Source organism: Eurytemora carolleeae, unplaced genomic scaffold, assembly GCF_000591075.1.
Source record: "Eurytemora carolleeae unplaced genomic scaffold, Eaff_2.0 scaffold167, whole genome shotgun sequence".
Taxonomy (NCBI): domain Eukaryota; kingdom Metazoa; phylum Arthropoda; class Copepoda; order Calanoida; family Temoridae; genus Eurytemora; species Eurytemora carolleeae.
The window spans coordinates 341471-365435 of record NW_019396219.1 but is presented as its reverse complement, the minus strand read 5'-3'; the positions used below and the strand labels follow the sequence as shown (position 1 = coordinate 365435).

The window sequence follows — 23965 nt, the reverse complement described above, 5'->3', positions numbered from 1 at the left end:
ATCAGGAGGTTGCACTTTTAATCCACAGGGTGGAGGCAATTTTTATTCACAGGGAGGTGGCAATTTAAGTTCACAGGTTGCAACTTTTATTTACAAGAAGGTTGCAATTGTAATTTATATATATGTTGCAATATAAGTCCAAATTAAGGTTCAAATATTAATAAAAGGAAAGGTCGCAGTTTTTTATTTAACAGGAGATGTGCTCTTATATTCTGTGAGGCTGTAGTTTTAATTCGAACATAAATTACTTTTTTAATCTGAAGGGAAGATGTAATATTTTCAAACTTCATTATCAGAGAGGTGGCAACATCCATTCTCTGAAAGGTTGTAGGTGTTTATACACAGGGAGATGGCAACTTTTATACACAGGGAGATGGCAACTTTTATACACAGGTAGGATTAACTTTTTAACAGATAATACCTAAACATCAAAGGATCACTCAAAATCTAATTATTGCACTCGTGAAAAAAAGATAACAAAGTTGGGTATATATGGGTTACCCAGAACAAACGAAACTTCTACTTCTACTTCATTTAGTTCATAACTTCATAGTTCCATGTAGCTGTTCCTCTTTCCTTTTTGTCCTTCCTCAAATGATTAAACTTCCCAATAAAAGGCTAAATCTTCAGATTGTTACACTTAAAATGTTTCAGGTCGTTATTTCAAAGTCTCGTGTTACAGAGATCAAATACAGTTCCCAGTCTGCACCGGTGGGTCATGTATGTTTTTAGATTAATACAAATATTAAAAACTAGAATATTTTATTTAATAATAAAATATATTCAGACCATTGTTCACTATGGGACTCTGCTTTCCCTTATGTTACTAACCTACCTTCATAATATTCTCATACACTCATGTAAATATAAAAGGAATATTGTGGAAACACAAGCAAACTAATGTGGAAACTTTAGACTACATATCGTCTATAAAACCCATTTTTAAAACTAAGAATGTCCTTATCATAGATAAATAAATAAACATAGATAGCTTATGTACGCAAAATCTCCAATAATTGTACAGTCCGCGAACTCATACTTCTAGGGGTCAAAGTGTACTTCAATGATAAGGGGGGTGGTTTGGTGTTTTAATGGATTTCATAGAATAGAATGTAAAACAACTCCGGGAATGGAACTATTTGAACAACAATATTTCACTAAGCAATATATCATATTGACGAGAACTTAAGAAGGACATGAGAAGGACTAAACTAACTTAAATTTCTCTCTACAGAACTCATGTACACCACAAGCAATGACATAAGAACAGCCAATGTTCACAACCGACCTAGTTAATCTATATAATAGGAATATCTTTAAAATATCTCTGTACATTTGTATCTTTCAAGATGAAAAATATCGTCTTATGCGCAATCTATCTTTATCTATGGTCATTATATAGGCATTGGAAAAACATATGATATTTTTATGATAAAAATCTTTGCTCTTACATATAAATATAGGTAAAATAGGCCCAAAAAAAAACCAATTTTTTTCAATATTCAAAAAGTGTTTTTTTATTTNATCCAACCTTGAAAAGTTCACACTTTTAATATTTATTACTTTAATGACCTAAATGCGCAATGATATATGAAGTTGTTCCCCCCTTCAGCATGTAGAAACTAGTTTTCCAAAAGGGGAATACCCGACCACTTTAATGACGTAGATAGAACTTTATGCATGCTTCACGGCCATGTTTCGCCTGAGTTAAGCTCGTATAACTATCTAAAACCCTCCTGAAAAAAGGACTGTTCACGAAGCGTAAGGCTCTGAAGGAGCCAACATATTCTCATTAATTAAATCGTTCTTAAATAAATAAATGTTTTGTTGTCGTCTTACATTTTTTTTGTTTTTAAAATGTCGGTGTCAGGATTTTGTAATTGTTTATTTTATAACTGTGTCCTGAAAATGTGTTTACCAAATTGCAAATTTCAAAATACTACATCACACTATTTAGCAAAAAAATGTTTTTAAAAAATTGCTCCAAATATGACAGTACATTTATATATTTATATATACAATACATTTTTTGTATTCAAGAAAAACGTAAAATATGCAGATTTCCTTTACAAGCAGACGTCTATGCAAAAACTATGCAAATTTTCTTTGCAAAAATTGTGCAATCTGAGCTGGCAACGTTTTTGTCGGACAATCATAATCCCCATCGCTTGATCTCGATATCTACCATAAGCACTTTTAATTTGAGGCTCTAAATGAAAAAATTTACCTGTCCAATATCCAAAAATCAAAAATTATCCGTGTGAATGTTGCTAAAACCAAAGTAATTACTAAGGCCGGTTTTTAATATTTTTTTGTTCAAATCCGTTTTTATAAAAGAAAAAAAGACGACAATCATTTTCCAGTGTTTTGGTTTTGCTAGACAGTAGTCAACGTGTCATCTAAATACAAATAAAAAATATCAAAATAAAAAAGGCGCGAATGTTTTTGGAAGTCTAGTTTTATAATTATGTCTATTATTGTTGAAACATTTGTGTACAAAAACGGTATGTTATAGGATTATACTAATATTCACTTAACTGAGAATTTTGCAAAAAACATTGAATTAAAAATATCTTTCATAACTCACACACTTCATATGTATTTTCCTCCAAGCTTAAACTTTACTTTTACTTATTTTTTATAAAATACCTATAATAGTCAAATAACCATATATTTACAGTCTATAATCCCATACTTAAATCTAAAGTATTTGGAGGGATTAAAAATTGAAACAAGTCGAGAAACTGGTATTGATCAATTAAAATTAGAATCAGATATTGATCTTTTATTGCAAAGTTGAAAATTATCAAAAGTTAATTCTGAAGTATTCCACTTTTTCTGATTTAACAATATTTTTCTTTATCTTCATATTTTCTTTGTGTTGGCAGAATTGACAGGGATGAAAGATGTTAAAAGATAAAGACACGAATTCTATTGTTTTCTCTGTCTGTGAAATTGATGCTATTTAATACTGAAGAATAGCTTTGTGAGAATAGGTGTGGCGAACAATAAACATGATAATAGGTGTGGCGAACAATAAACATGATAATAGGTGTGGCGAACAATAAACATGATAATAGGTGTGGTGTGAACAATAAACATGATAATAGGTGTGGTGAACAATAAACATGATAATAGGTGTGGTGAACAATAAACATGATAATAGGTGTGGTGAACAATAAACATGATAACAGGTGTGGCGAACAATAAACATGATAATAGGTGTGGTGAACTATAAATATGATAGTAGGTGTGGTGAGCAATAAACATGAAAATAGGTGTGGTGAACAATAAACATGATAATAGGTGTGGCGAACAAAAAACATGATAATAGGTGTGGTGAACAAGAAACATGATAATTGGTGTGGCGAACAATGAACATGATAATAGGTGTGGTGAACAATAAACATGATAATAGGTGTGGTGAACAATAAACATGATAATAGGTGTGGTGAACAATAAACATGATAATAGGTGGTGAACAATAAACATGATAATAGGTGTGGTGAACAATAAACATGATAATAGGTGTGGTGAACAATAAACATGATAATAGGTGTGGCGAACAATAAACATGATAATAGGTGTAGCGAACAATAAACATGATAGTAGGTGTGGCGAACAATAAACATGACAATAGGTGTGGTGAACAATAAACATGATAATAGGTGTGGCGAACAATAAACATGATAGTAGGTGTGGTGAACAATAAACATGATAACAGGTGTGGTGAACAATAAACATGATAGTAGGTGTGGTGAACAATAAACATGATAATAGGTGTGGCGAACAATAAACATGACAATAGGTGTGGTGAACAATAAACATGATAATAGGGGTTGAACAATAAACATGATAATAGGTGTGGTGAACAATAAACATGATAATAGGTGTGGCGAACAATAAACATAAAAAAAGAAAATTTTCTGAGAAGAAGTTTAGATTTATGATATACTTTACTTAAACTTAAACTTTCTCAGGAGGCGGGGGGTGGGGGGGTAGGGTCAAAATTTATAAAGGAGTAATCTCTGTTTGTCTGATTGGATGTCCAATCAAAATTAAGGAACCCTTGGACTGATTTGCCTCAAATAGATAGTGTAAGTAAGTAGAACAATGGGGATTTTTCTAGTTTGGTCTAACAATTCACAGTTGAGTGAGTTGATCCTAAATACTATAAGCTCCAGGCAAAGCTGGGTTCCTAAGCTAGACCGTCATACTATAGAAGTGTATTCAATACATAGGCAGTTAGACAGTTATGCTTTGATTTTTCGTAAAACATGCCTTATAAAATGTTTAGCAAATGTAAAATAAGTTAAAGAACCTGTAGTAAATGCCATACTCGAATAAATACTTTTAGACCCGTATCAATCCAGGTACAACTCAATCCCTCTTGTTAATCAACGAGGCATAAGAACTTTTCCGTTGGATGAATACTTTAATATCAATGTCAATCCGGACACAACTTTATCTGTATCAACACTTAATCCCTCTCGTTAATCCAAGAGGCAAAAGAACCATTCCGTTCAATAATGCTTTAGTACGTGTATCAATGTCAATCCGGACAGGACTTCATCTGTATCAATTCCCAATCTATACCCATCTTTCAAGAAAGTGATTCAAAACGCTTTTCGTTCTCTAACCAAGAAGGAATTACTCTTACACTGTATCAAAGCGGAGTATTATTCCAACTAAATGTATTTTGGGTTCTATAGTTACAAGTTAAGTTAATCAGCGTAATTAAAAGTGTTACGTTCTTATATACAAAAGTAGATAATTAATGATGTACAAAGAAGTTTAGGATTACACGCTCAAAGCTCTCTGAATCAACGTGAGTTTTCCTTGTTTTGTCTGTAATAAGCTGTCATTGGCCTTACCAAATTTATCCTCTATGAGAACAAGGAAAATTTGAAATATGAGTTTATATTATTTGTCTGAAAGACAATGAATGTGCATCAAACATTGATAACATATTTTTAAAAGAAAGTCATAAACGATCAAATGGTTTTGTCACTTTGATATTATATCCCCCCCCCCACCTCCCCCTCATGTTCCCGAGGAAGTATAATGACGTCAATGAAAGAGAGGACCCCCTCTCTGGGTGGTTGTAATATTTGTGTTGGACCTTATAGGACTCTCAAGTCTCAGTTCCTCCTAGGATCCCAAGGAGTGTAGACGTATACAAAATTCAGAAGATTTACAATACAACAAGAATGAAAGTCAATTTACTGCTTACCCTGGTGAGAGCAACTTTTTGTTTACTTTTTTACTTATTATTTTAAATATCTTAATCATTACTCTTTTGGTGTTAAAAAATCTGAGCTTTAAAATAATTTGGTAGGAAAACTGAATTCAAAGCTTTTAGTTAATTTTGGTAAAAATAAAAAAAATATCTCGAGAAAATAATGCGTCAAGCAAATAAATACTGAAAAAAATTGTGCTATTAGTTAATTTTTCACAACTTTTGGTTTTACTGCTTTCATTAAAAGGTCGACTCGTTTTCAACCATTTGAAAAATAAGATTCAACATTTTTAAAATTTAGAATAGACTAGTACTTATTACTGTACTTAGTAGAGTACTTTCCCTAATAAAATTATTTTACTCCAAAAACTATTTTTCGCAGATTTTTCTGTTTGAAGGAATTGAGTCTTTGTTACAAACTGAAATTTTCTAATCCCTATATTTTTGGAACCTGATGGTGTAAACCTGTGATATTTCAAACTTAGATTATTTGATCTTACAGAATTCATTGTTTGAAATTTCTAAGGTCTACAGCATTTAGTTGCAAAGATACAGTGATTTGAAAATCAGAGCTTGTGGCAATGGCTAAATTCCTATGTACATTTTTTCCAGACAAAATATTTTTGAATCTAGCTGTCCATAAACCTTCCTTGAATTATGTGTCCATTTTTACCAAAACATGTTTTAGATTGTTTTAAAAGATCGATTTGACATGTTTTTTGCACATTATGCATCTTTTAGGCTTGGCTCAATTAAGAAAAAAATTTCCAGATTTCATTCTCTTCAACCCAGATCTTTAATTACTGTTAGCACTGAACCGCAAATTATTTAACGCTTTGGAAATACCAGGCAGTGACATCGGCTGAACTAACTAATGTAATCCAAGCCAGAAGGATGGTTTATTTTGATAAACTGTAAATATATAGTATAAGGGGAAATAAATACCCTGTTAGTTTTCTGTGTTTTTTTTTATAGGCAAACATGCTATTTATAGCACCAAGCTAGGGATAGCTTGGGTTCATTGATCTGAACGTGAAGATGGGGGAGAGCCAGGCTAGGCTCCCCAGGCCCCAGTTCGCTACGATTTCTAACTGAGTACGGGACATGGAGTAGTTCGTTTTCAAGATGTTTTGTCTCTACAATATTTTTATATAATCGTTTGACCTATTTTTATTATTGAATAAAGTATTTATTTCGTGTTGACTTGTGTTATGATTCGAGCGTCGTGAAGTAAGTTTTTCAATATGGATATTTATTGAGTTAATTTTCACTCCAGTCCTATAATGTCACTTGGCATATTCTGTTCTAAAGCCCTTTGTTCAACGTCAGCTGACATCGATGAATAAATTTAATGTAAACTAATATTTTTAGTTTTCTCTGATTGGTGTGTCCCAATCCAGCTATTATCACCAGTGTAAGCAGGCTCGAGAAAATTGTTGTGATAGCACTTTTCAAGTTCCAGAAATAAGTCTTCGAAGGTATTTTTATCTAATATACAATCAACCAATGTTCACAAGTTCCTTTTCATTCTTTCACTGCAGTCAAATATATGTTTTAAAGTTATCGAACGCCTTGTACATAATTTTACAATTAATCCATAGATTTCCAAAAAAGCAATGATTTCTCTTCATTTCTAAGTCAAATTATCAGATCATAAGAACATTACTTTAGATGTTTCGAGAAAAACTTCTGTGGTTCAGCTCTCGCTAATTTATGTTCACCAGCAGAGATTCAGCTAAATGAGGTTCGATCCCAACCAACATCAAATATACCATTCAATGCAGGGTTAAGTCAGTCCCAATATAAAACTGTCTACGACACATATTTGGACAGAAAGTCTAAAATGTATAAACCACATGAAAAGAAAACCCAAGGAGCAAGGAAAAGGATTGAAACAACTACCCCTTTGAGAGCAGAAAATCCACGTTAATCAGAATTTTTTTATTAAAGATCGATTAATAAAATTTTAACTATTTTTTTAATTGAATTTCTCTAGGATGTCCAGAGCAAGAAAGCTAAAAATGCAAGATAGAAAGGTGTCTATGCTTGTTCCAGCGCATTTTGCTGTACACTGTACACAGAAGCACACTAGCTGTACACTGTAGACAGAAGAATACTAGCTGTACACTGCACAATATAGTGTATAGAAATGTACACTATACACCAAGGAGAATTGAATACAAGGAGGGGGCAATAGGGTTTCCGTACACTTTGCTGTGACGTATTTGGGCTGCTGGAGAACTAGTTTTTGCGTAACAACAATAATAAAGGCAGCCGATCTAATGTAAACAAACATGAGTTAGTATACGGTGAATCTTCATCTAACGCAGAGATGCACCAATGTCTGTTTATCATTTGTGTTATTGTTTATAATCTTTATTGTTGTTGTTACGCAAAAACTAGTTCTCCAGAAGCCCAAAAACGTCACAGCAAAGTGTACGGAAACCCTATTGCCCCCTCCTAGTATTCAATTCTCCTTGCTATACACTATAGACTGTACACCGAACAACTGCGCATTGCTATACACATTTGAATATGGTACACTGTACATAACTGCATTGTACATAGTGTACACTATACACTGTATACAGTTTACACGTACCCTTTACCATAGAGACAGGCTGCAGTTCAAATATTTTAAATCATAAGTGTATATATTTATTAATATATTGTCTCAATTTTGTTTTTATATAAATATTCTTAAATTATTATTGTGGACTGGTTTAATGGGGTTATTGTATGGAAATGGAGGATATGGAAAGGTAGGTGATGGAACAGAAAGTAATGTGTGGAAAGCAAGGTTTGGAAACGAAGCAGTATTGAAAGGTTTTTATGGATAAGAATTTAGTATGGAATGGAAGTAAGGAAAGTATGAAAAGGAAGATATGGAAAGAAAGGTATGAAAGGAAGATATGGAAAGAAAGGTATGGAAAGGAAGGTATGGAAAGAAAGGTATGGAAAGGAAGGTATGGAAAGAAAGGTATGGAAAGGAATATACGAAAAGGAAGGTATGGAAAGAAAAGTGTGGAAAGGAAGATATTGAAAGGATGGTAATGTAAAGGTTGTTATGGAAAGGAAGATATGGAAAGGAAGAATTTAAAAGGAAGGCATAGAAAGGAAGGTATAGAAAGGAAAGTAGGGAAAGGAAGGTATGGAAAGTAAAGTAGGGAAAGGAATTTATAGAAAGGAAAGTATGGAAAGGAAGGTAGGGAAAGGAAAGTATGGAAAGAAAGATAGGGGAAGTAAGGTATGGAAAGGAAGGTAGGGAAAGTAATATAGAGAAAAGAAGGAGTGAATAGTAATTTAGAGAAAAGAAGGAGTGAATAGTAATGTAGAGAAAAGAAGGAATGAACAGAAATATAGAGAAAAGAAGGAGTGAATAGCAATGTAGAGAAAAGAAGGAATAAATAGTAATGTAGAGAAAAGAAGAAGTGAATAGTAATGTAGAGAAAAGAAGGAGTGAATAGGAATGTATGGGAGGGAATATATATAGAAAGGTAGGTATGTAAAGGAAGGTATGTAAAGAAATTAACATAAAGTGTATATAACTGCTTCTTCTAGGTCCCTACTATCTCTATGGCTTATATAACTGCTTCTCTAGGTCCCTACTATCAATATGGTGTATATAACTGCTACTTCTAGGTCCCTACTATCTCTATGGCTTATTTAACTGCTTCTTCTAGGTCCCTACTATCTCTATGGCTTATATAACAGCTTCTTCTAGGTCCCTTCTATCTCTATGGCTTATTAAACAGCTTCTTCTAGGTCCCTACTATCTTTATGGCTTATATAACAGCTTCTCCTAGGTCCCTACTGTCTTTATGGCTTATGTAAAGCTTCTTCTAGGTCCCTACTATCTCTATGGCTTATATAACCGATTCTTCTAGGTCCCTACTAACTATATGGCTTATATAACAGCTTCTTCTAGGTCCCTACTATCTCTATGGTTTATATAACTGCTTCTTCTAGGTCCCTACTATCTCTATGGTTTATATAACAGCTTCTTCTAGGTCCCTACTATCTCTATGGCTTATAAAACAGCTTCTTCTAGGTCCCTACCATCTCTATGGTTTATACAACAGCTGCTTCTAGGTCCCTACTATGTCTATGCTTTATCTAGCTGTTTACTGTCGGTCTACTATCTCTTTGGTTTATCAACTGTTATTGTGAGAAAAAGGCGTGGTCGCCATTATTATTCATATTTTATTCCCATCACACTCCCCAAATATTATATGCATGGGTTCACATATTGTTAACATTTTATAGATACATTTCTCTGGGTTTTTTAAATTTGATTTTAGTATATTTTATAGAAATATTTAGTCCTCCTCATATGATTAAACAAGAAAAATGCACACGTGGTTGCCATAAAAGTTTCGTTTCAACAACCGAGAGTGCTAAGTTACCTCCTTCTCTTTTTCTCTCATTCATTAATATAATTAATATATGATTCTGATCAATTTTAATCTGATTGGCTTATTTAAATGGATCACTTCCTAAACATAGAATTTCTGACAGGTTTAATTGTTCAAATGCAGAATTAAAGTCAAAGGAGCTGAGAAATCTTCTCATATTCTAATTATATATAATCCAAATATCCTTTGCAACACGATAAGTCAAACTTTGAAATATCACAGGTTTAACCATAAGGAAAAAACGAAAAAAATTTGTTTTAAAATTAAAATAAACCTTTGCAACCTTATGTAGACATTATATATTTAAACCTACAAAAAAAAATTCCGCTAGATCTAACAGTCAAAGTTTAAAATATAAACATAGGCTGCAAAATTATAAGTACGAATTAGAGTTTGAGGCAAGTAATAGTTTATTTGCTGTGATAACTGTACGATCATCCATCCACACTTCAATCATACTTAAAAGAGGGTTGACAAGATTCCAGCTGCTTAAGGGATTCTTCAAATTTTGTTAGATGAAATTTATTATTTATCAACACTTAAAGACTTCTGCTACAAGCTGTGTATTTGGTTCTGGTGCTCCAACAAATTCTGTTTAATGATAATCTTAAGTTTCTGGTTTAGAGTGGTTTAATTTAAAGATATAAGAAAAAAAGAATGATAACCTTTTTGTTTATGTATTATTATTATTTTATTATATTTTCATACGTCACAATTTTGATACCATGAATGTTCTGCCAGATTACAGCCCCTGGTAGATCAATGTAAACCCAGACAACACCAAACTTACGCAATAGAAAAAAATTCCGAGATTTGATCGTAACAACCCGATCATGTCCTGGGGACAAAAAATCTTTTTTTTAAAAAATTGAAGAATAATAAGTTGAATTTGCCTCCCGTAAAGACAAAAAATATTGGTTTTGAATAATTAAAATGTTAACATAAGTTTTAAAGATGACAAAATATCCCCACTTACTTACCTGAATAGTACTTAAGTATCACACAAATAATTTACAATTTGAACTATTTGCTATAGTTTATTAAAATAGGCGACATGAGGAAATATAAGAATATAGAATACACACAATGTAACCCATTTAACTGTGGAATAATAAGATGATTTTAGACTGAAATTATGATGTTTAATAATCTAATGCTCATAAAACCACCAATTGTGCAATATACGAAGACCCTTTTTACTTCATAAGTTGATTTGAAGGTTCTGGTAAAACTGTTTGCAATATAACGACATCAAATATAAAGACGATTTTTAAATGTTGTCTTCCTAGTCCACAGGTGTATGGGCCCCACGCTATCTCCATGTATTTTTAATACAAAATTATTCTAAACTTCGGATTCGATGTCTTCGAGAATTGATTGCGGCAAATTTCCGTTTCCAAGCGCACCACAACTGGCTCCGTTATGTTTGAGGCGGTGTAATACATGAAGCGGGACATCACCCTGAAAACACATCAATATTTCAATCCTACCAAACAGAACTGGATGGAACAACTAGTTTTCTAAATGGAGTTAAATTCTGCAATAGTCTTGCCATAACTGGTTGTTATGCAGTTAACGCCGACTTTTGAACCAAATAACAAACTGGGAATCAAAAAGTCGAATTTAAGTCGAGATTTTCCTCCAGATTTCGTCTAGTTGATGAGTGGACTAAAAAAGTGGTTCAAAAGTTGGTGTTGACACCCGGTTATGACTTTAAAACTCGTCTAAAACTCCACTTCTGGATGTCAAAAGTGGAGTTTCTATTTGCTTGGTACACTTTATGCAATATACCTTCTAAAAACTTTTTTCAGCAAATTAAATGAATCCTTTCCCTCAGAAAATAAGAATTGTATCATAAACCCTATAAAGGCTGGGGAGTCTGAATCTATGTATAGCCTGGGAAGGGGGTGTTTGGCGCCTCCCTGGAAAAAGGCCTTAGAGAATAGGTATGGGGTTGAAATGCATGTTCATAGCCCAATTTGTCATGGCCAGCTTAAAAAAAACAAAATTAGACCGATAACTTTAATAGTTTGGGTGCTAGGGAGGGTGGAAAAAAATGCCTAAAAAATTGCCAAAAAAAAGAAAAAAAATATTTTTGTTTCGTTTTAAACAAATATCAAAGTGTGACACATTTTCTACATGAATTTTTGAAGGGCTTTTCAAAAATATAGTTTTTAGATCTGTAACTTTAGTTACTAAAAAGTTCTGGACTATTTTAGATTTTTTTCACAGACCAGACTTTTTTTCCGCCCTAAACTCTACCCTATAAATTAAAAAAAAAATATTGTTTAGGCTTAAAACTCTCAATGATAAACCCGAGGGCGCAGCATAAAAAAAAACAGCTTTTTATGAAGGAACGGTTTTTCAATATTCTTCATAATTAAAAAAGTTTTAACGGAAAAAATTTGAATCCTAAAATGTGGTACTTTTCAGGAATTGGTCACATATTTAAAGTATGTGAACAATTTCTTTAAATATTTTTGGTATTTTTACGAATTATTTATACAAGGGTGAATGTGAAATGTCCCCAGTCCTATAAGACAAGATGAGATGGAATTTCTTTGTTTAAAGTTTACTTTACAGAATTTGTTTATTCAAGCAAATATCATCTTGTAAGGAGAAACACAACATTTATTTGCGAATTTTATAATTTTCTAGTATATAGATTTTTTTCACGTTTTCTTCAAACTATTATTGATAACTTGATAATTTACAAACATTAAAATTTTAATTCAATAAAAAGTTCCAAATTTAAACCCCCCATGTGTGGAACAACATCTTCTACAAACACATTTCAAGTATTAGAAAATAACCCGTATAAACCAGAATTACAAATCTCAGTTTGTCATTTTAAAGTGCCGTCACAGATTTTTAATGTGTATTTGGTTTATAGCAAATAGATTGTTAAGTACAATAGATGGCAACGTAGTATTTGAACACTCTCAGTACAGCTGTATTCTTACATCACAAGTGTCAGCTCAATATTATGTCCGACAAAATTATTAATAATAGTGACAATTTTAGAATAAAGAGCTTTTCTTACAGTGAAAAAGTGCAATTTTATGTGTTATTTATTTTCTGTGTTTAAACTTTTTTATTTAATCTTGAAAATGAAAAAAAAATATAATGTGAGAAAATTTCGTTTTCTTTGTTATATTTGACACTTGCGACGTCGTGTATAATTGATCCATTTCTCTGTTGCCACCTATTGTACTTGATAATCTATTTGGTTTCTAGATATATCTTCAGCGCCTGGAACTTGTGTTTATCGCAAATCTCAAACCGCTTTATCTCTATGTCCAAGGTGGACACTTTAGAATATTTTTTCAAAATGTCTTTCTTATGTATTAATCATCTGTTTTCTTATGTATTAATCATCTGTTTTCTTACGTATTAATCATCTGTTTTCTTAACAAGAAAATAAGTAGCTATGCATTGTATATTTCTAATTAAAAGCTAGATAAGTTAAAAGTCTTACTTTTGATGATGTCCTAGATTGTATTCTTGAAGACGAACTTGAACCTTCTCCTACACTGCTTCCTTGATCCCTCCTAAAGAATAAAAGGTTTCACTTTTTGGGAGTTTTTTCTTTTTCTGTGTGTTTTATACTAATCTAACTCTATCGTATTAATTTATTCATTTAAAGATTTATTTTAGGGGCGTATATATATATATATATATGTTTGTTCATGTTATTGTGTTTATTTTAAAATAACAACATTTCAAGGCTGTTTTACAATCTTTTGTTTTTATTAACAAATAAAAAGCAGGAAGCCAGTATGTTTAATACCCTAATACGCAGACGCTATTGTAAACATGTAAATAAACCATAATCCTCTTCGTTCAACTCTTATATGATATCACCCAACTAAGATTTAAATATTATCGAAAATGTTGTGCAAACTATGAATTCTTTTGTTAAGATTCTAATGCATTAATGCAGAATACGTCACTTCATGTAAACCAAGACAAGCTAGACATTAAACATTGCAGTAATACGAGCTAGTGCACTCTACAGAAAATTAATTAATTAAATGATCAAGCAAGATGTAAGGATTTCAAAATTAAAAATGGATTTCAAAATTTAAAAAAATAAACCAAATATTTTACACTTTTTTTCTTTCTGAATTTTTTATGTTTTAATTGATCTGCAACAGACTTTTCTAACTAAAATTGCGACTAAATGGCAGCTCAACAATAACAAAAATGTAGCTGAAACATATCTGGAGAGCTTAAGTACTCACCTATTCATGTTTTCTATGTTATTTTTCTTCATGAAAAGAACATGGTTCATCTCATCCTTCTCATCATCCTAAAATTTATTTATATATTTACTATTAGAAGAACACAGTTAAAAATAATCAGTTTTCAAAATTAAAAACATTGATATATGTGGGTATCGTTGTAAATCGGGCATTGTCATCTTTGCATGGATGGTCACTTAAAACTACGCGTATAGTCTTTTTAAACTAAATTCATTTCACTCAGATTCACAGAGATGCTTAACGTGAACATAAAATCTGAAATACACTCAACCTTTGGTAAAATGTCGTCTACCTTTTCATGATTCTCACTGTATCGTTAATCTGGAACACTTGATCTTTATATCCAATGTGGGTACATTTAAGTTTAAGATCAATGCTTGATTCCGCAATTAACTTAAACATGTTCAAAGCTATACATCTGTCCTGATCGACACGAACAACAAAATCTGAAGCTTTCTTTTGTATTTTTTAAAGAAGATTTTCATTTCAATCTATTATGTTCATGGCCGTATATAATATTTATCAAGGAATACTCCAAGAGCTATCAAAGCTTTATTTACAAGCTAGCTTGGAAACCCAGCTTTAACTGGAAACTATATTTTCCATTAACAATTTAACCCAATGAACTTAGAATCTTTAACCCCAGCTAAGAAAATTCCTAAAGTTCTTCCAAGTTCCCCAATCAAAATTTGAGACGAATCTATCAAGGCATTTTACACTTTGGGATTGTTGATATTTTATCACTAGGTTTGATGCGTTTATGCGGCGCAATAACATCAATGTGAACTGTAGTTTACTGCAAGTTGTACTTACTAAAATATGTGAACTGTATAAACTTCAAGTTGAACTTAATGAAATATGAGAACTGTATATACTGCAAGTTGCACTTTATGAAATATGTGAACGATGTACACTGCAAGTTACACTTAATGAACTATGTGAACAGTGTATACTGCAAGTTACACTTAATGAAATATGTGAACAGTGTATACTCCAAGTTACACTTAATGAAATATGTGAACAGTGTATACTGCAAGTTGTACATAATGAAATATGTGAACTGTATATACTGCAAGTTGTACATAATGAAATATGTGAACTGTATATACTGCAAGTTACACTTAATGAACTATGTGAACTGTATATACTGTAAGTTGTACATAATGAGCTATGTGAACTGTATATACTGCAAGTTGTACATAATGAAATATGTACGTATCAATAAAAAGTTACTTGACAAAGTTAAAATCTGTACTTAAAGTTTTTTCTTCTGATGAAAATATTGTTTTAAAAAAAAATTTTTTAAAGAAATATTCAATCTTTAATTAGTTATTTTAAACAAAAATGAATTCTTCATGCATAACGAATACCTTGACAATTAAATTGTATTGGTCAACCAGACTCAGAGAACAAATATTGAACTAGAGAATTTGTACTCTCAAAAAGCGTGTTTCTACAGACCAGGGGTAGAAAGTGAAATAGAAAGTAAGAAAACCTTAAAAGTTCTAAAAAACGACCTAAATTATTACTTAATACTAGTAAGCATTAAATGTTTAAACTAACACAGCAACTTCCTTTCTTGTCTAATCTGTTTTATCAGCATGATAAAGGGATTCACAATAAATTGGAATGTTTAATTTGATTATATTAGATCTTGATCAAGGTGTCTTCTTTGAACTCTGTTTTTATAATGATTGCGCATACTACAGTGTGTCTCGATAACACACGACTGGTTGTCTGACTGTCCGTTTATATCCAATAAACGGCAAAACGGCTTAACCGATCGGGCCCAAATTAAATTGGTGTGGGACCTCATATGACCCCATTGCACGGTTTATGGATGCTAAAATTACAAAACTTTGTTTCCTAAAATTTTTGATTTTTGTAAAATTTCGAAAGCAAAAGTATATTGTTGAATCCGCGAACTTTATTGTTATCGTTTTATATTGTGTAAAGAGAATGGGCTCACAGATGGAGCCACAATTTAAAGATGAAATAGAAGATTGGCGCGAAGCGTCTTCAAAGCCTAGTAGTAATTAAATTGTAATGAATATTCTATGCATTGAAAAAAATGGTCTTTTAACTGTTTTTTAAACTTTTTTTCTAACCTAAAGGAATTCTTACTCAATGTAATACATGGTCGTTAAGTCGTTAAGTGGGCCACTCTGTTTATTGCGTTTAAATTGTACTTTGAGGATTTGTGATGTTCCAAAGAGCATAAAAAGTTGGTTTTTTTTATTTACAACAATATCGTTTGTATCTTTGTGTATATTGTTGCCATCTTTTAAAGATATTTCACTATTTCTAGCAATTTTTCAAATTTTCTGTTTTGCAAATCTCATAAATTAAACATCTTTTTTCCTTTAAATTCAAAAACGGCAGACCACGACTAGCTCTTGAAGCTCCAGAGCTAGTCGTACAACAAAAAAAAAGATGACTAAGTCCCCACAAACTGCAAATATTGATTAAGAAAAGATTAACATTATACTTACGTTAAAAACTTTTTTGAGAACAAGTGCTTTCCTTCCGTCCGCCATGATGTGAGAATATTTGGTTTGGCTTTTCAAGCGCGAGGCTGGCGGAATACCGCGTTCAATTATCAAAACTGTTCGAGCCCACTATAAATATAAGTAAATAATCGTTAGAAATCAATACGTGATAACTTCAGGGTTAGATAACCAATTCAGAATATTAAATGAACCCCTAAAGAAATGAGTTTGTGCCACAAACTCTAATTTTTTAAACCCTTTATTTCTGCAACCCGATGTCGTAGACCTTTGATATTTCAAACGATAAATTCTGTTCGATCAAATAGTCAAAGTTTGAAAAAAACAAAGGTTTACACCATCAGGTTGCAAAATTATAGGGTTTCAAAATTGAGTTGTGGCAAAACTCAGTTAATTTCTTTATGTTTAAGTTCATTTAAAATTACCCACATCTTTTAATATTTTTCAATTTTGTTAACAGTTTCATTTTGTTAAAATATTTGTTGTGCTTTTGCTTCATTTCAGGTCTGGATAAATTGCAATGCTGCTGCAATGGGACCTGTATTTCAGGTCGGGATAAATTGCAATGCTGTTGCAATGGGACCTGTATTTCAGGTCTGGATAAATTGCAATGCTGCTGCAATGGGACCTGTATTTCAGGTCTGGATAAATTACAATGCTGCTGCAATGAGACCTGTATTTCAGGTCTGGATAAATTGCCATGCTGCTGCAATGGGACCTGTATTGGTATTATATACAGGCATGTCCAAGTTATCCAAAAAGGATAAGACTTCAGAGAGATTACTGTTTTAATAGTTTTTCCTCTTAATCTATGGTTTTCTGCAGCTGTAAATTGTTATAGCTGTAGATTTTTAGGTTGTCATTAAATCATCATCATTTGTGGGTAACCCTGTATATGTATGGGCTCATCACCCTTTACAAAAGTTGGACAATCCAAATTAATATTTTTACCAAAAATCTATCTTTATAATATTTACCTGTCTCATCCATTCATTCCGAATAGCAGCAATTTCACTGTAGGTGTTCCCCATCATAGCAATTAGTAGGTTTACCAACAGAACAGTTACTAGAAGTCAGGTTCAAACATTTTAAAAGGGACTGTACGCGTAATTTAATGTGACCTCCCTGCAACGATAACAATGCCCAATTCACAACGTTACTCTTAAAAGCTTTGTCCTCATCAATTAATCCTTAAAGGGACAGACCGGCTATGTAAGGTAGTTGAACTGAGTATGCAGTGTTGTGGAAAACTTCCTTCGGATTCATTTGAGACATTTTAAACTTTTTAAAGATCTGTAAATCCTGAGTTTGAGCGCAAATTCGACGTTCAAAACTCCCCTTTTGGGGGTGGATATGTTTTCAGAATTAGTTATTTTACATTATTAAAAAAAATTAATTATCAATCAACTTTTCTACAAAAGTGATTTGCTCATATTTACTGCAGGAAAACATATTGGATTTTAAACCTCTATATATAATGGCAATATCTCTCACATTATTAATCACGTAAAGGTTTAAAAGTGAATATCGTAGCATGGAGGGTCGCTTGAAATTTTACCCTGACATTTTTCACTTAAAGGGACAGTAAAGGAAAAATGAAAGGGGGTATAGGCTGAAAGCTAATCACTTTAGCTTTTCATCGAGACCCTTGAGACGCCTATCTGAAGTTCCTAACTCGAGAGTTGATATAAAGCTGTTTCAAACTTGTACGAAAATGCATATATATACAATTTCGTATAGAAATAGTAAGTTTAATAAGACCATGCTCAGAAAAACAGCAACCAATCTGAAAAAGATGATATCCCAGAGAAAGCTAATTGTAATTTAGGTTTACTTTTATATTTGTTGTTTCTATTTTCAATAGATTTCATTCATAATATTATTTTTACGTCCGTATTACTTGACCAGAAATTCCACCAATGGCAGTGCAGTAAAGTGGTCACGTGATACAGGCGGAGACACGTGACCAGTATACTGCTCTGCCATTGGTGATAGTTCTGGTCACGTGATTTAAGTTTCAGATTTTCAAAATTTTACATATATGAATTTTCGTATAATTATAACACAGTTTTATATCAATTTCTCGAGACAGGAACATCAGATAAAACTTTTATGGGTCGCGATCAAGAGCTAAAGTGATTAGCTTTCAGCCTATACCCCCTTTAATTTTTCCTTTACTGTCCCTTTAACAGTTAGAGATGCTCACGACCGATGGCGTCGTTCATAACGAACGAATTGGATAGTTGAAAGAAATAAAAAAACCAATTTTTTTTAACAGAAGAGCTAAACGAACAATTTTACTGAACAATTGATTCCACTGAACACGAACGATTTTACTGAACAATCGTTCAGTAAACAAAAACGAAAGCAAAGAATGTAAAAAATGACGATAATAATTTTTAAAACATATTCAAATAATAATTCTTAAAATATATCTAAATAATAATTCTTAAAATAATAATAATAATAATCATAATTCGTAAAATATATTCAAATAATAATTCTTAAAATATATTCAAATAATAATTCTTAAAATATATTCAAAAAATAATTCTTAAAATATATTCAAATAATAATACTTATTAAATTAAAAAAGATCGAGAAACAAATTTGTCTTGACTGACTTTCCTATCATAACAAATACAAAGAAACCAGTTTTTCCGATGTACTGCAATACAGGAGTACACTTCCCTAGTCCGTTGTATACTCGTAAAAAGTGTCCAAGAGACATGATGAAAACCTTGAAAGAAATATAGATTTTTAGCAAAGGAATTGAATCTTTGCCACATATTCTGATTTTCTGATCCCTATTTCTTTGCAACCCGATGTCGTATGATCTTGGATATTTCAAATTATGAATTCTTTTAAATTAAATCAACTAAATTTGTAACATCAAAGGTTTATAACGATAGGTTACAAATAAATAGGGATTTGAAAATCTGAGTTTGCTGTAAAGACTCAATTTCTTTGCTTTATTAGATTTTATGGTAAAGTTAATTTGTAAAAAATTAAAAATATATTTTAAACACTTGAATAATCTTTATTTTGGAACAAATTGTATAAAGACATAAAAAAGATAATTTTCATAACTTTATTCTTGATTAGCATTGCTCATGAAATAATGCAAAAATATTTCAATTTCTTACGTGAACTTTTTTAAAATAAATTATTTTAAAAATACAATTCTTAAGCATGCTGTATTCTTATTATTTTTATACAAGGTGTCCCAATTAACATGGGAATCAAGAGACAAATTCTTTGTATAAAATTATCGTTGTGTTGCCTAATTTCAATGGTAAAAATAAAGTTACGTCTGTTAGAGAATATTTTATGTAAACGGTAAAAGACTGTTTTGTTATTCTGCAAAACATTGTACGATGTTCTTTAACAATTATGCAAGATAAACAGTAAAGAGAAACAACTGTACGAACTGTATTACTATTGTGTATGTATGTACGAACTATATTACTATTGTGTTTGTATGTATAACGAATTTCTAATATTATTAAGTGCAATACAATATGCAGTAAAAACATAAATAAACAAATGATTAACTTTAACCGGTTTTTAGCTTTCCTATTAGGCAGTAAATGAAAAATCATTTTCAAAGACGATATCAAAATCGTCGCTGAATTCTCATGTTTTTTGGGACACCCTGTATACAACAGTGAAGAGACTTTTGTATTCATGAATTCCTGATATTATAAAGTAGACCTGCATAATACTTTCTCCGCTGTCTGGAATAGGATTTTTAGCACCGCCCTCTCCGGAGAACGATGTGAAAATTATAAAATATGCTGAAAAAAGGCATTATAAATTTAAAATGGAGATCCAGACGAATCAAAATAAAAATCTGATTTTTTAATATTTTCATATCTCATGTATTATCTCTCGGAAGTTGAAAAAACAGAGACTTTTAATATTAAATGTATCATAAGAAAAGTATATTTTCAATAGATATTTTGAATAAAATTATTTTTTTACGAAATTAATCATAGTTTATTTTGAAATCTAATGGAGTCGAAAATTCTTCTCATTAGTAATAAAGATCTGACCAAGGAACTATATACAAGAACGGCCAACTCAGATATACGCAAATTATGTACTGTACTCTGTGTGAGGAATGTAAACAAGCCCAGTGCCCCCACAGAAGTTGAAGGGAAAGGACTACAGCTCTGATGTGATATTACAGTCCAACAAAAAACAAGTTAATATATCAAGTTAGAGCGAATACTTATGATTTTTGGCTTTCTGGTCAATATGGACAATGCAATAGTAATATATTCTTATTCCACCCCTTGGGCCCTTTTCCCTCAAAAATGATGCGTTGCCCCTTAATTCTTTGTTTTGGTCTCCTCCCACTGCAGTACACAGTTGTAACGCATCAGATGTCAGGTGCATGGTGCAGTTTATGTCCGGTGCATGGTGCAGTTTATGTCCGGTGCATGGTGTATTGTATGTCCGGTGCATGGTGTATTGTATGTCTGGTGCATGGTGCAGTTTATGTCCGGTGCATGGTGTATTGTATGTCCGGTGCATGGTGCAGTTTATGTCCGGTGCATGGTGCAGTTTATGTCCGGTGCATGGTGCAGTTTATGTCAGGTGCATGGTGCAGTTTATGTCCGGTGTATGGTGCAGTTTATATCCGGTGCACGATGTATTGTATGTCCGGTGCATGGTGTATTGTATGTCCGGTGCATGGTGCAGTTTATGTCCGGTGAATGGTGCAGTTTATGTCCGGTGCATGGTGCAGTTTATGTCCAGTGCATGGTGCAGTTTATGTCCGGTGAGAAAACAAATTTTAATGTTAAAAAATGCGCAAATAAAGTCAGAATTGTTGTACTGAGTTTGTGAAGAGAAATCACTTTACGATAAAAGAAACATTAAATAGTTTAAATTAATACAATTGAGATGAATTACTTTAGAACTCCATCAGTATGTACGTTTAAAAAAAGAATATTTATATAACAGAGGTGCATAAAGGCCCTTTTCCCTCAAAAATGATGCGTTGCCCCTTAATTCTTTGTTTTGATCTCCTCCCACTGCAGTACACAGATTTAACGCATCAAATATGGCGGTTCCTGGTATATATATTTCTTGGATCTGACTAATAAGGTATAATTATTATAGATATACTGTGAAATCCATAAAACTGATAATAGGTAGGCGACGTTTAAGCAACCTAGGTGTTTTTATTGTTGTTATAAAGCATATATTACCAATTGGATGAAAATCAGTTTTCTAAGTGAAATTGGTCTTCACTATTGCAAAATAGGATGAAAATCAGTTTTCTAATTAAAATTGGTCTGCAGTATTGCAAAATGTTTGTGTTACGTATTCTTTGAACTGTTCAAAATCAAAATTCGAGTTTAACAGTTGTATTCCTTTTCCATGGAGAGATGTATAGGTCATGATGCTGGGATGCTATATAATTTCAAATAGCCCTCAACACATATATGGCAATACCCGGCTCAATGCGGTAGCCAGCTTTTTCGATAAGCTTGAATTAAATAGATTATAATTTTGAAAACTGATATTTTCATTGTGGCTTCTCTACAAAGTGTATTGTGCTTTTCTTCTGCAGGAAAACATCTATATATTTACATAGTAATTATCCTAAATAAACCCTTTTAAACCTCTAAAACGATATTACAATTTTGAAAGGGTCCCTTTGTAAAACGGGCATTTTCATCTTTGTATGAACGGTATCTAGAAACTACGCTTGCTGTCCATTTAGGAATGCACCACAGTAGGACCTATAAACCTCTGTCATTCGATTAATTTTCCTTAAAATATTGTAAAAACCAGTGCAGTAGATTTTAGTATGTAACAGATATAATTTGAAGATCTGGTTTTAAATATGCAAACGTCATTTATATATTTTATTTTTAGCTGGAATTGAAAGCAATTTGAAAATTTTGTTGGTCATAATTTACGTAACTAACATTTGTTACCAAATAAAACTTGGAAGTTGCAGCTTAGTAAATTATACCAAAGAAAGTTGGAATTTTGTAAATAATACCAAAGGAAGTTAAAACTTGGACCAAAGGAAGTTGCAATTTAGTAAATCAATGCAAAAAGAAGTTGTAACATGATTAATCATACCAAAAGAAGTTGCAACTTTGCTATATATCATGACAAAGGAAGTTGCTCCTTTGTAAATCAATATGAAAGTATGTTAGAACTTGGGAAATAAAAAAAAAAATCTTTTAAATCGCCAAAATATATTTAGAAAATTATCCTTACACTGAGAAAATCCTATTGTTATTATAGCGTAGACAATAACAAATCTAAGAAGATCTTTTGCCAGCATCCTGTAGATCATTATCACAAAGGTTCCGACAAACTTGAAGGCCCTGAGAAATGCTTTATTACATATAATTATTTATCTTATTTTCATACAACACAGTTATTGTACAGATTTATATACAGGGTTTCCCAATAAACATGGGAATTCAGTGACGAATTCGATATCGTCTTTTTAAATAATTCTTTGATTTAGTATAGTGATACCTACTAATAAAGCGTAATGTCTGTAATGTTTACAATTTGTTTGTTTATGTTTTGACTGCATATGGTTGTACTTAGTAAAACAAGAAAATTACAGTATACAAACAGAGTAAACTTGTCCGTCTTCACTGTTCATCTTGCGGAGCCATTATAGACACATCTTTACAGTCTTTTACCGTTTTCATAAAGTAAACTCTAGCAGACATAATAATATTATGGTTGTGAAATAAGGTATTGCAATGCTAATTCATAACAAAGACGATATCGAATTCGATACTGAATTCCCATGTTTATTGGGACACCCTGTAGGTTGTAAATATATAACACACAAAAAGTTTAAACATATTTAATTTCATTATTTTCTAAATTATTGATTGGATAATATAATACAAAACCGGAAACATTTGCTTTTCTCTTAATTGTATATAAAAACAAAACTCGAGGAGCTACGCGGGGTCACAAAGTCATACTAGTAAAGGTGTATAAAGGGAGGGTTGCACTTTGACACTTATTTGCATTTCATATTTTGACCTCCGGAGGTCATTGACATTTGGAGGTCACGACCTCCAGGATCATCTGAGGTTAAATGCAGGGTCTCTGCAGAATGGAATCGGAACACCAAAAAACCTATGATTTGATAACTCACATGACCCATTATTGAAGGGAGGTCAAACTGGAGGTGGGATATATGTGTCAATATCAGCACATGATGTATGGGTTAGTAAAAAAAGTGAAAACATGTCTGATTAACTTAAAATAAGTGAATTAGAGGGGGAAAAGTGGTATTTTCCCATATTTTCTGAAGTCATGTGGGTCAAAATTGAGGTCAATGACCTTCGATCTCAAATTTTCTTATTTTCTTCATGATCCATGTAGACGACTAAAATTAGAGGCTGCATGCAAAATTTCAGCCTTCTATCTCAATTTTTAGGACCAAACGCAGTCTGTAGAAAATTTGGTGTTACCAAGTGTCAAATTACAATGGTGGGGGGTCCAAAAATCGTATATTAGGAAATTACCAACGGATTA

The 23965-nt window shown here is 32.1% G+C and overlaps 2 protein-coding genes across 4 annotated transcripts in view; one reads left to right on the top strand and one right to left on the bottom strand.

Annotated features, from left to right (window-relative positions):
- Positions 1-630: 630 nt before the first annotated feature.
- LOC111698478 (uncharacterized) lies at positions 631-7478 on the top strand. Of its 3 annotated transcripts, XM_023468828.1 has the most exons (5): positions 631-720; positions 5130-5237; positions 6611-6717; positions 6911-6983; positions 7236-7478. In XM_023468828.1, the coding sequence occupies exons 1-5, from the start codon at positions 646-648 to the stop codon at positions 7269-7271; spliced, it is 399 nt and encodes a 132-aa protein (XP_023324596.1). In that variant the 5' UTR covers positions 631-645; the 3' UTR covers positions 7272-7478. The 3 variants fall into 3 exon arrangements, with proteins under 3 accessions (XP_023324596.1, XP_023324595.1, XP_023324594.1); XM_023468827.1 differs by lacking the exon at positions 7236-7478 and having other exon boundaries at positions 631-711; positions 6911-7221; XM_023468826.1 differs by lacking the exon at positions 7236-7478 and having other exon boundaries at positions 6911-7221.
- A 3200-nt stretch (positions 7479-10678) lies between these two features.
- The window catches only part of LOC111698487 (transient receptor potential cation channel subfamily V member 6), a gene marked incomplete at its 5' end in the record, with an annotated part of 31026 nt that continues 17739 nt past the window's right edge, over positions 10679-23965 (bottom strand). Inside the window, 8 exons of the mRNA XM_023468836.1 lie at positions 10679-11115; positions 13133-13205; positions 13899-13966; positions 16412-16537; positions 17404-17492; positions 19055-19166; positions 20141-20223; positions 22673-22782. Of these exons, the coding sequence (XP_023324604.1) occupies positions 10999-11115; positions 13133-13205; positions 13899-13966; positions 16412-16537; positions 17404-17492; positions 19055-19166; positions 20141-20223; positions 22673-22782 (778 nt within the window). The remainder of the gene's footprint in view (positions 11116-13132; positions 13206-13898; positions 13967-16411; positions 16538-17403; positions 17493-19054; positions 19167-20140; positions 20224-22672; positions 22783-23965) is intronic.

What these genes read in the sequence shown, in the direction of transcription:
- LOC111698478 (XM_023468826.1), top strand. Translation starts at nt 646, where the DNA reads ATGTTTCAGGTCGTTATTTCAAAGTCTCGTGTTACAGAGATCAAATAC. An exon ending in AGTCTGCACCGGTGGGTCAT is followed by an intron (nt 721 to 5,129) that starts GTATGTTTTTAG and finishes TGGACCTTATAG; the next exon opens with GACTCTCAAGTCTCAGTTCC. An exon ending in TCAATTTACTGCTTACCCTG is followed by an intron (nt 5,238 to 6,610) that starts GTGAGAGCAACT and finishes TAATATTTTTAG; the next exon opens with TTTTCTCTGATTGGTGTGTC.